We start from the raw sequence: 12699 nt of genomic DNA on the forward strand, positions 1-12699 counted from the left end.
GGAGATTTGATGAGCAGCAAGTAGCTGATTGGTCTGGTTGGTGCTTACATCCTGTTATTATTTCGAGTCATTTCTTTTTTGCCAGCTCCTGATTCGACTATGAGGATTGAGTCTGAGCCAGAACCTCTGTGGTATGAACAGACATTGAGGCTGAATTGTAACTGCACGTACCCCACGCACAATAAGTTCGTTTACACATTTTATCAGGAAGGTTCTGTTATGGCTGAGATCCAGACAATAAATAAATAAAAGTGTTTCTTTTCAAAAGGAGCGGGTTACATTTGAGGATTTAGGACAGTATCGATGCCAAGTGCGTTTTGTTGATTATCTCAATGGTCCTGTGTACACATCAGCTTACATACGTGTGGATGTGCGAGGTACGTGTCACTTTTAGAATGTAGAGGCTAGGAGCAGGAGGAATCCATTCAGTCCCTTGAAAGCCTGCTCCCCCATTCCATACGACCATGGCTGATCACATCTCGGCCTCAACTCCACTTTTCTGCCCTCATTCCCTTTAACCCATCACTGATTAAAACTCTGTCCCCTCCTTCAATTTATTCAGCATCCCGGCATCCCCCACACATTCTGGGGGTTTGGTGAATTCCTCCAGATTCACGCACCACCCTTTCCCCCACTTTGAGAGAAGACATTCCTCCTCATCTCTGTTTTCAATCTGCCCCATTCCCATTCTCCTGAAATCCATAGAATCTCAATCAGTGTGGCAACAGGCCATTCAGCCCATTGAGGCCGCACCAATCATCCAAAGAGCACCCCACCCAGACTCATCCCCACAACCCTGCATTACCTATGGCTAACCCACCTAACCTGTACATTTCTGAACACTAAAGGTAATTCAGCATGGCCAATTCACCTAACTTGCACATCTTTGGACTGTGGAAGGAAACCAGAGCACCCAGAGAAAACCCACACAGACAGGGAGAACAAGCAAACTCCACACAGACAGCTGCAAGGGTGAAATTGAACTCAAGTCACTGGCACTGTGAGGCAGCAGTGCTAACTGCTGAGCTACCTTGACCTCTCGTTCTAGATTGTCCCACATGAGGAAACACCCTCTCTCCATCTCCTTCGTCATTCGCCCCCTTTACCATCTAATATCCCTCAGTTAGGAGTCCTCTTGTTCTTATAAGCTCCAGACAGTGTAGGGCAAAACTGCTCAATCTCTCCTCATAAGACAAACTCCTCATCTCAGGAATCAATTTCATGATTCTCCTCTGAACTGCATCCAATGCAACTACATCCCTTCTCAAGTAAGAGGACCAAAACTCTACACAGTACTCTGGATGCCGAAACACTAATGCCTTGTATAGTTGCAGCAACACTTCCTTTCTCATATGTGCCATTCTTTTAGCAATTGCCGGTTGCCTTCCCCATTACCTGCTGTCCCTGCATGCCAGCTGTCTGAGATTCATGCACAAGGGCACCCAGATGCATCTGTACCAGATCACTCTTAAGTTTCTCTCCCACTTGAATAATCATTTGCCTTTCTACTCCGTTGACTACAATGGGCAACCTCACACTTTTCCATGTCAAATGTTGGCATCTTCACCTAACCTATCCATTTCTATTTGTTATTTCTTCATTGCAGCTTAGTTTCCCAACTATTTTAGTGTCATCTTCTATCCCTTCACCCAAGTCATTAATATACATCGTAAATAGTTGGGGACAAGGACTGAACCCTATTGATCCCCACTCATTATAGCTTGCCAACCACAAAAAAAAGACCCATTTATCCTGACTCTCTGTTGTCTATTTGCTTGCCAATCCTCTATCCAAACTAATGTAGATTCCCAAATTTGATATAGATGGGATTTTGGAAGTTGGTAGCACAATTTGATTGATTTAATTCCCATGAAATCTAGAGGAAATTGAATTTCAGGGGCTGAAAGGAAAACTATGATTGGCATTAATTAGGCATAGAGGAAGAGAGGAGCAAGAAGAGGCCATTTGTCCCTTCAAACCTGTAATAATCTGAGCAGACTCTTATTGTAAGGCAGTAATAATCTGAACAGTTAATTCTAGCTGATATCACCATGGTGCTGGATTTGATATCAGTTGCTGGCTATAGTGCTTCTGGTTTTACCCCACCACCCAGGTTAAACTGCCCCCATGTTGACTTGAAACAATGCCAATGTTGAACCCTCAACATCTCCCTGTCCCTGATACTCCCAATACTGGCATCAGGCTCACTGGTACATAATTTCCAGTTTTCTCTCCACCTCATTTTTTAAGTAATCATATTACATCAGTTACCCGGTAATCTGTATAACCTGTTCCAGAGTCTGTAGGATCTTGGAACACGGTCACCAATGTATCCATTAATTCTGAGGCCACTTACCTATGCACTCTGTGATGTAGGTTGTCAGTGTCTGGGGATTTATCGCCCTTCAATCCCATCAATTTCCCCCAGCAATATTTCTTTACTTCTTCCATTTCACTAATCTCTGTGTTTCCCATCTTTTCCAGTACATTTTTCATATCCTTCTGTGTGAAAACATAAGTGAAATATCAATTTAGTTCATCAGCTGTTTCTGTGTTCCCCATTAAAAAGTCCCCTGTTCCTGATTGCAAGGGACTTAGGTTAGTTTTCACCAATCTTATCCTGTTTACATACTTGTAGAAGCTGTCACAGTCAGTTCTTATGTTCCCTGCAAGTTTACACTTATACTCTGGTTTCCCTTTCTCAACCAATCCTTTGATCCTGAGACAAAAAAAAAACTGCAGATGCAGGAATTCAAGGTCGACAAGTAGGAGGTTGGAAGAACACAGCAAGCCAGGCAGCATCTGGAGGAAAAGAGCAGTCAATGTTTCAGGCATTACCCTTCTTCAGGCCCTCTGGTCCTCATTTCCTGGCTTTTAAACTGTTCCCAATCCTTAGGGGCTAGTGTTTCTTTCTCTTGCAAACTTTCATGCTTTTTTTTTGGCTGTTAATACTCTCATGAACTTCCTTTAGAAGCCATTGTTTGGCCATTGTTCTCTTTGCACTCTTGAGTCAGGTTGGAATAAATACTTTTTGTAATTCACCCATTCGGTCATTGAATGTTCACCAATGCCGAGTCACTCTCATTCCTTTCAGTAACATTTCCCAATCCATCATAGCCAACTCACGCCTTATACCATTGTGGTTTTCCTTATTAAGATTCAGGAACCTCGTCCCAGAATCTCACGCTCTATTCTCATGAAGAATTCTATCATGTTATGATCACTCATCCCAAGAGGTGTCTCAGACCTGCACTGTCAACCATTCCAACAAAAAGCAATCCAAATGCAGCAAATGTTCGCTGATGCATAAAGCCATTCAGGCTTCCAAACTGTTTTTAAAAGGAATGGTGTCAGAAGTACTTGTGAGTTAACGATTAACATCACGTGCAGAGATAAAAATGCATCTGTTAATTACAGGTGAAATAACTCCACTGATGTCAGTATCCAGTCACCAAGTCACCCTTTAATTACACTTGTATAGTACATGACACTGGCCCAGCTAGCTCAGAGCGAGCTCCTGGAGTGAGCAGAATTCCTGACACTCCTGTTTGTATCTATCAGCCAGGACTCTCTGAACTAGGTTAACAGCCCCAGTCAGGGAATTTATATTCTGTGAGGTCCACCCTGATACACTCACTACAGCTGCTAAGCAGATATTCAAGCAACAAACATTGAAAATGATTAATAAAATTCCATGGTTTACATCACAAAACATCTAACCACTCTGTCAATTTCAGAAACCCTGGTGATATTGCAGGTGCATCCTAGACTAAAGAGAGATGGTGATCCCATCACACTGAATTGTCGGTGTACCCAGGATCATGTGTGTGAGAGAGGACAAATTTACTTCTACAGAAATGAGACCCTCCTGAACTCTGATTCCATGCCTCCCAACGTCTGTCACATCCACCGAGCAACCCTAATGGATTCGGGATGGTACCGCTGTGCAGTTTTCCAGAATCTTTTGAAATTTCTGCCTCACTGGGTCGAAGTCACTGTCCAGAGTAAGTAAACCAAGTGGCCAAGGGAGGGGTGTGTGTGTGTGTGTGTGGTTGGGTGGGGGTGTGCGGGATGCTGATGAGGGATGGAAACCATGGTTCGTTAGCACTGATCTGACCAAAGAAAATGGCGAGTTTAACTTGTCATCTTGAAACCATTCAGGATACTTTGCAAGAGAGCCAACTCGAGGGGGAGAAAGTGGACATTGGCAACGCAAGAGGGGGGATGGACTGGCACTTTGGTCTCTGTGTTACAATAGAGAATGTACCAGTAAATGACGAATGGTCAGAAATGAGTCTCTGCCTACATCTTCACATTATTGTCTTTTAATGTTGTTGGAAGAGACCCAGTTTTTCTCTCTCAATTTAGCTGCTGGGGATAGGGAGAGTAAAGTTGACAATGAGAGATATGTAGTTGGCAGATTGCTCTGATCCCGTGACAAGTTTCTGACTGGAGATCTTTTGGCTGTAAGTGGCCTCTTACTGTAAAGGTTGGGTGACTCTGTGCAACCGTTTTGCATTTGTATGGTGCATGTAAGCTGAATGTTCACAGAATGTGAAGACCATAGGGCATAGGAGCAGGAGTAGGCCATTCAGCCCATCATGTCCCCTTCACTATTCAATGGGATTGTGGCCAATCTAATCATGTTTAATGCCAGTCTCCTGTTTTTTTCTCCCCCATCATCATTGATTCCCTTTCCTGATTAAAAATCTGTTTTGGCCTTGAATATACTCTATGACCCCAGACTTGACAGCCATCAGCAGTAAAGATTTGCATAGATTCTCTCCACGCGGTGAGAAGAAATTCCTTCTCATCTCCAGATTTAGTGGGCGACCCCCCTTTATTCTGAGATGATGCCCCTCTGGCCCTAGACTCTCCCACACAATGGGAAACAGCCTTTCTCTGCATCTCCCCTGTTACATCCCTCTAAGAATCTTCAATAAGGTCACCCCTCATTCTTCTAAACTCCAATGAGGACAAGCCCAACCGACTCAACCTCTCCCTCATGAGCCAATCCCCCCATACCCAGGATTCGCAGAGTGAACCTTCTCTGAACTGTCCCCAATGCCCATTCAATCTTTCCTCAGATATGGGGCCCAAAACTGTTCACTGTTTCCCAGCTGTGGTATGACTGGAGTCTTGTAGATAACCTTCTGATTTTATACTTCATTCCCTTTGGAATAAATGCTATTTGCCTTCAGTATGACCCGCTGCAGTTGGATGCTAGCATTTTGTGATTTGTGGACGAGGACTCCTAGATCCTTCAGTAATGTGGCTTTCTGCAGTGTCTCTCCATTTAAGTAATATTCAGCCCCTCTATTCCTCCTGCCAAATTGCTAAACTTCACCTTTCCCCACATTATATACCATCTGCCAGGTTTGTACCAATTCATTTGACTTGTCTATATCCCTCTGCAAACCTTTTGTATCATCGTTGCCACCTTTTCACTGGAGCTAGGAGTTTGGGGGGTGACCTTAATGAGGATTTTAAACTCATGAGGAGCAGGTGTCTTTTCCCTCATGGAGGATTTTAAGACGAGAGGGTACATTTTAAAGTTGAGAGGAGAAAGTTTTAAAAAAGAAACGAGGGGATTTTTTTTAAAACACAGAATGGTTCATATGCAGAATGAACTTCCAGATGAGACGATGGATTGTGGGTATGATTACAATGTGTAAAAGGCATCTGGATAAAAACATGAGTAGGAAAGGTTTGGAGGGAAATGGGCCAAACACAGGGAAGTGGGTCAAGTTTATTTTCAGAAGCCTGCTCACCATGGATGAGTTGGGCCGAAGATCTATTTCCCTGCTGTATGACTGTATGAATCTATGAGTCTGGAGAAAAGCAGTTTGCTGCAATCCAATAAAATAAACAGCTTGGGAGGCCTTGGGGTTTATTTTAAAGTTGAACGAGTAGAAACAGCAGGAATGGGTGGAGTCAGACTCCCATCCTCAGAACTAGAGTTTTAATTTAGCTTTCAGCAGTTATTGCTGGTTGTGGAATCTGCTACATCTCTCTTTTTGCTTCAGCTAAAAGCTCGGCTTCTCTCAACTGCCAGAATTGAATAGGAGACAATCTGTCTTACTGAATTTGCCTTTGCCAAGGGTGTGTTTATGGGCTAGTACTTTATTGGAACAATTGCTGCCTAGAAATCAAGTCATCTATTATTCTGATACGTTTTCCAATTCCTCTTTCTTCTGTTTGTATTTTAACTTTCAGCAAAACACATTCCAGTCTGACCCTACAGCTGAGCAGCGTGACCCATTGAATTAGATCAGGAATATGGCAGGTTACACTCGGCTTTAAAAAGGTTAAAATTTTGGTTCTAGGCTATCTCCTTGATATATTTAAAGGGGATTTGGTCTGGTCTAAAACAGGCCTGGATTGGAGACAGGATCACTGGGGGTGTATGTCATCCCCACCGCTAGGTTTGTGATTTTTAAAGATGTCACAGGGAGAATGGGATCAAGAAATATATCAGTCATGATGGAATGCTGGATGAGTGGAATGCCCTCAGTCTGCTCCAAAAGCTTGTGGATGTATAGGGGCTGAGCTGTGAAGGAAGATGTAGAGATGCTTCAGTGTGATTCAGACAAATTGGTTGAGTGGGAAAGTGCATAGCAGATGCAGTTCAATGTGAATCAAAGAGGTTATCAATTTTGGGAGCAAAAACAGGAAGGTGGATTATTATCTGAATAGCAATGGATTGGGAAAAAGGGGAGGTTCCATAAAACTTGAGTGTCCCTTGTACACCAGTCACTGAAAGTGAGCATTACAGGAGCGCCAGGCAGTGAAGAAGGCAAATGGGATATTGGCGTTCATAGCAAGAGGATTTGAATCCAGGAGCAGGGGGAGAGACTACCCCCTGGAGTATTGTGTGTGCAGAATCTGAGGAGGGGTGGGGGGGGATGTTCTGGCTACAGAGGGAGTGCAACAAAGTTTTCCAGACTGATCCCTGGGGTAACAGGACTGACGGATGAAGAGAAAGTGAATCAGTTAGGATTATATTCACTGTGGTTTAGAAAAATGACTGGGGGATTTCATAGAAGCGTATAAAATTCTAACAGGACTAGACAGGGGTAAATACAGGAAGGGTGGTCCCAATGGCCAGGGGAATCCGGAGCCAGGGTGTGACAGTCAAAAGGAGATGGGATCAGACTGAGATGGGGAGAAATGTCTTCAATCAGAGCATGGGGAAGCTGTGGGATTCTCTGCCCCAGAAAACGGATAAGGTTGTTTCAGGAAAGAGTTCTTAGGGCCTAAAGGGAGAAAGTGGGGAACTAGGGACTGAATTGGATGATCAGCCATGATCCCATTGAATGAGCACAGTAGGCTGGAAGGGCTCAATGGCCTCCTCCTGCTCCGATTTTGAGTCCCTTCATCTGCCCATTGCAAGGCTGGACCAATCGCAGTCCATCTGACAACAATCTTTTTCTCACATGGTATAAATTGTTGTTCCCTTTATGGATTGCCATTCTTGTATCCTGCCATGAAGGGGGTAATGATGATTTCAGCTGCACACCTCTCCCTTTTTGTGAATATTCAATAAACCGTAGTGAGTTTGAAATTCCCCAAAACAACAGCATCACAGTTGTGAGGTGAATATGTAGCCGCGCAGGAATTAGTTGAGCCTTGTAAAACAGGCTCATTAGAAATCCCAGGGTACAATTAGTCTGGGAGCAACAAATAGCAGCCAAGCTAATGACTCACACCTTTCTCAACTGAATGAATCCTCTGATTTTCAACACAGTCATTGACTTGGTTAATTTTCATTATTTTCTAATCAGTCTGTTCAAAGGTTGCTGTCACACAGCTCTGGAGTAGGTGGGGTTAAAAAACGGCAAGCCTCCTGGCGCAAAGGGATGGGCACTCCCACTATTTGAGAAGACCCCCTCATTGAAGTGGTATTTAACATAGGCACATCCATCTTCAGCTGCATCACCATTCATCACCATTGTAAGCTCAGAAGTGAGGATGTTCACCAATGCTCAGATTAATTCATCACTCTTCAGATACTGAAGCAGTCCATGTTCAAATACAAGAAGATCTGGACAATATCTAGGTTTGGGCTGACAAGTGGCAATTAAAATTCATGCCACACAAATGGCAGGCAATGACCATCTTCAATAAGAAAGAATCTTAACTATCATCCCTTGACATTCAGTGGTGTTATCATCACTGAATTCCACAGCCCTTTCCCCCACCCCCACCCCAGCTATCAACATCCTGGGCATTACCACTGGGAGAGAATCTATCCATTGCTCCCTTGACTTTCAATCGCGTTACCATCAATAAAAACCTCCAGCTATCAACATCCTGGAGATTATTGTTGACCAGAAACTGAACTGGACGTGCCATATATATACTATGGTAACAAGGGCAGATCAGAAGCTGGGAATCCTGCAGTGATTAATTCAGCTCCAGACTCCCCCAAAGTCTGCCTACCATCAACAAGGCACAAGTCAAGAGTAAGATGGAATACTCCCCACTTGCCTGGATGAGTTCAGCTCCAACAACACTTGAGAAGCTCACCACCATCTAGTGACAAAGCAGCCCCCACCCCCCATTGATCAGCACCACAAATATCCACTCCCTCCACTGTTGATGCTCAATAGCAACAATGTATACTATCTACTATCTACAGAAGAACTGCAGAATTTCACCAAAGATCCTCTGACAGCACCTTCCAAACCCACAATCACTTCTATCTAGAAGGACAAGGGCAGCAGATATATGGGAACACCATCCCCTGTAATTTCCCCTCCAAGCCACTTGTCATTTTGACTTGGGAATATATTAGCGTTCCTTCAGTGTCACTTGGTCAAAATCTTGAATTTCTTCCCTAAAGGTATTGTGGGTGTACCGACATCATATGACTGCAGCAGTTCAAGAAGGGAGGTCACCACCACCTTTTCAATGGATCAACTAGGGTAATAAATACTGGGCCTGGCCAGCGATGTCCACATCACATAAGTCAAGAAAGGAAAGTAATAGCAATAAGGGACAAAGAGTTCAAGTGAGGTTTATTTGAATTAATTAATAATGTTAATGTTAAATGTTAGTTGGATTTCTCAGCCCTGGTAAGGTTGAACAACAGCTGTTATTTTTATTATTGTAAGATCAAATAAAATAAAGTTATGATGAGTAAGTAAAAGTCACATAATGTTAAATTAAATGAGGTAAATTAAGGTATGGCAGGACAGCTCAGTCACATGGAATGTATGCTGTAATATGTAGGAATCACAGATGTTACAGGTGACCTACATATGATTCCTTCATTCAGAGAAGCACAGAAAATAGGAGCAGGAGTAGGCCATTCAGCCCTTCAAAGCCTGTCCTCTATTCAATCTGATCATAGCTCATCTTCCAACTCGGTGCCCTGGTCCCCCTTTCACCCCATACACTTTGAATCCTTTAACCCTGATGAAAAGATTAGAATAGCAAGCTACTTGTTTTTGGCTAGTAAGACTGAATGGGCCAAAGGTCCTCTTTCTCTGCTGGAAACTCCTTAACTTTATCGAACTGCATCTTCACCATTGGGGATGTGTCTTTGCGTGAACAACAATGTCCACGTACAATTTGTGTTGGGATCATTACTTTTGCTTCTTGCGATTTAATTGAGCCTGTATTTTCTCTCTCCTTCCCAGCCCCAGTGAGCTGCCCATCCATCAGCTCAGATCTGAAGGGGTCTGCTGTGTCTGGCGGCGACAACTTCACCATCCAGTGTACCTCCAAAAGAGAGACACTGCCTATAAACCTCATGCTATACCGTCACCATCAGCACCTCCTGAGTAACACGACAGTGTTGTCTCCCGGACAGCCATTTTCCATGTCACCGTGCCACCTGAGGGGAGAGGGTGCCATGTACTCCTGCGGTGCTACAAATGCCGGTGCCCACGTTATCAACTGTAGTGAGCCGCTCGCCCTCACTGTGTCAGGTATGGATCAAAATGGAAGAAGCCATCAGTTGTGGATTGTAATGTAACCAGAGAGGAGCACTGAAGACTTTTACTCAGATATTCTACAGACAAAAGGCTAGTTCATAGGGCTGAAGGGATTAAAAGGTATGGGGTAAAAGGAGGACCAGGGCACAGAGTTGGATGATTAACTATGATCAGATGGAAAAGTGGAGCAGTCTTCAAAGTGCTGTATGACCTACTCCTTCATCTATTTTCTGATTCTACAAATGAAGGAATCATTTGTAGATCACCTATAACATCCATGACTTGCCAAATAAACTTTTTTTTAAAATTTAACCCTTTAGATACCAATACTCAATATAAAGCATTCATTCATTGCGATATTCACATCTTACTTCATCTAACTTAACTTCAACTTTAACTCGCTTCATTTAGTTTCACTCTACTTGACTTAATTCACATTTGACCCTAACTCTATAAGTTTGGCTTGAAAGAAATATTAGCCCAGCTTGAATGCAGTGGCCAGCTTTGCACTCAGTTTCAGACTTGCCTCGTGATTCTCTGAAAATCTCCTCAGAACTCATACTTTGCAAATATTGGTCTCCAGAACTCTTCCTGAGAAATCCTTTGCTCCACTAACTTTTCCTCAAAAAGCGCACCTTGAAATAACTGCACAGAGCCAGTATCCTGTCACCAAATCACTTTTTGTTTGCACAAGCACAGTATGTAATGTGACGAGCTAGCTCAAACCCAGTCACGAGAGTGAAGAGACTCTCTGACATTCCTGTTTATATCTATCAGCCAAGGTTCCCTGATTGGTCAGGGAACACATACTCTATGAGATCCACTGGCTAACCTCATTCTAATCAGTACACTCCTCCTTCCAGAGTTAGCAAACCCTGATCACATTGTTTGATCCCAGCCAATGGAGTTTTACTGAGTCATTGAGCCATAGAGCACAGAAACAGGCCCTTTGGCCCTATTTGTCCATGCTGACCAGGTTTCCCTAAACTAAACTAAACTAGTCCCATTTGACTGTGTTTGGCCCATATCCCTCTAAGTGTTTTCTATTCATGTATTTTTCCAAATGTCTTTTCAATCTCAAATGTTGTACCCACCTCTAGCACTTCCTCTGGCAGCTCATTCCATACATGCACTACCCTCTGTGTGAAAAAGTTGCTCCCCAGATTCCTTTTAAATCTTTCCCTGCTCACCTTAAATTTATGCCATCTAGTTTTAGACTCCTCTACCCTGGATTTTAAAAAATCCTTTGCGATTCATTTAATCTGTGCCCCTCATGATTTTATAAACCTCCATAAGATCACCCCTCAGCCTCCTACGCTCCAGGGAATAAAGTCCCAACCTATCCAACCTCTCCTAGTAGCTCAAACCCTCCAGTCCTGGCAACATTCTGTAAAGCTTTCCTGCACTCTTTCCAGTTTAAAAACATCCTTCTCATGACAGGGTGCCCAGAACTGTACAAGTACTCTGATAGCGGCCTCACCAACATCCTGTTCAACTGCAACATGACATCCCAACTCTTATATTCAATAGTCTGAGCAATGATTAAAAATTAAACTTCCCAAATGTTAAACAGCCATATTCAATCTTCTGTTTAAGGTAATATAGCGCCAGTCTGTCTCAATGACTGCTGTGACACTTGCCTTATTTGCTCAACACTGGAAACTGCAGGTCCTGGCCACAGTTTGAACCAAGGTCAGGGTTGAAACTAGCTTAACTGAAATTCCCATCATGCTTGGTTGTAGCCTTTAACCAGTCTGGTAGCCATTTCGGCTGTTGGCCACCTGAGCACCACCATGCAGAGGCATGTCAACGTGTGTAGCTTTCAGTAGACCGCACTGTGAGGCTGGCTGCCTGTCCTCATCCATTTGTCAACACCATCCCTTGCACACTCGGGACTGTTCAGCATGTGTCGTCCAATTGAAGAATCGGGTTCAGTTTGGACACCGTGTTGCATGCTTTTTTTCTGCAATGCAGCCAGCCCCTTGTTGCACCCTCTGTGGCTTAACCCATCAGAGATCTCTCGCCACCCTATCAGTGCTCTCCTCTCCTGCCATGCAAATGCGTTTGAATTTGCATTCTTGCCAAGTGGTTCTGATGAGTGTGTTTTCTGCAAGTGCACTTTTATTTGTCATTTACTTGCTTTGAATCACATCATTAATGTGTCACACTGAGACAATGCTAGTCAATGTGTTGCATAGTGGTGACAATTGTTTCGTCTGTAAAACTTCCTTTCCCACACTTTTCAATCATTTTCCTCCTTGCCTCTTAATTCCACTCTAAACAGCACTTATGGACTTGGTAGCCTCTCATTTCCTTTGCTAATCTTGTTCATCAATCAACTGCACAGCAAATTGAAATCATAGTGCTCAGTCAGCACGGCTTCGTCAAGTGGGGGGTCTCATCCCTGAAAACTCTTAGAATTATTTGAGCAGGTAATGACTTTGTTAGACAAAAGAGAACCAGTGGATGTGATCTATTTGGATTTCCAGAAGGTGCTGCACAGGAGAATGGTAAACAAGATAAAAGCCCACAGTATCAGGGGCAAGGTACTGGCATGGATAGAACACTGACTGACTGGCAGAAGGCAGAGACTAGGGTCTTTTTTTGGATCTAAGTGGAGTTCCACAGGGGTTAGTGTTAGGCCCACAACTATTCACATTATATATTAACAACCTGGATGGAGGAACTGAGGGAATTGTTACTAGGTTTTCAAGTGATATAAAAATAGCTGGAGGTGTAGGTAGTGCTGAGGAAGTGG

General features: G+C 43.4%; 3 protein-coding genes across 7 annotated transcripts in view; all 3 read left to right on the top strand.

Moving 5' to 3' along the window:
- Nucleotides 1-12699, top strand: part of LOC109929682 (histone H2B 7-like) — an 823479-nt gene that overhangs the window by 203536 nt on the left and 607244 nt on the right. The window lies entirely within an intron of this gene.
- LOC125488138 (histone H2B 7-like) overlaps nt 1-12699 on the top strand; it is an 844706-nt gene that overhangs the window by 203524 nt on the left and 628483 nt on the right. The window lies entirely within an intron of this gene.
- Nucleotides 3715-12699, top strand: part of LOC125488132 — a 52762-nt gene continuing 43777 nt past the window's right edge. For both annotated transcript variants that reach the window (XM_048621019.1, XM_048621020.1), the window contains exons 1-2: nt 3715-4004; nt 9645-9935. In XM_048621019.1, coding sequence (XP_048476976.1) covers nt 3884-4004; nt 9645-9935 — 412 coding nt within the window. In that variant the 5' untranslated portion in view covers nt 3715-3883. The remainder of the gene's footprint in view (nt 4005-9644; nt 9936-12699) is intronic.

This window comes from Rhincodon typus, unplaced genomic scaffold, assembly GCF_021869965.1.
Source record: "Rhincodon typus isolate 14 unplaced genomic scaffold, sRhiTyp1.1 hic_rhity00000051, whole genome shotgun sequence".
Taxonomy (NCBI): Eukaryota; Metazoa; Chordata; class Chondrichthyes; order Orectolobiformes; family Rhincodontidae; genus Rhincodon; species Rhincodon typus.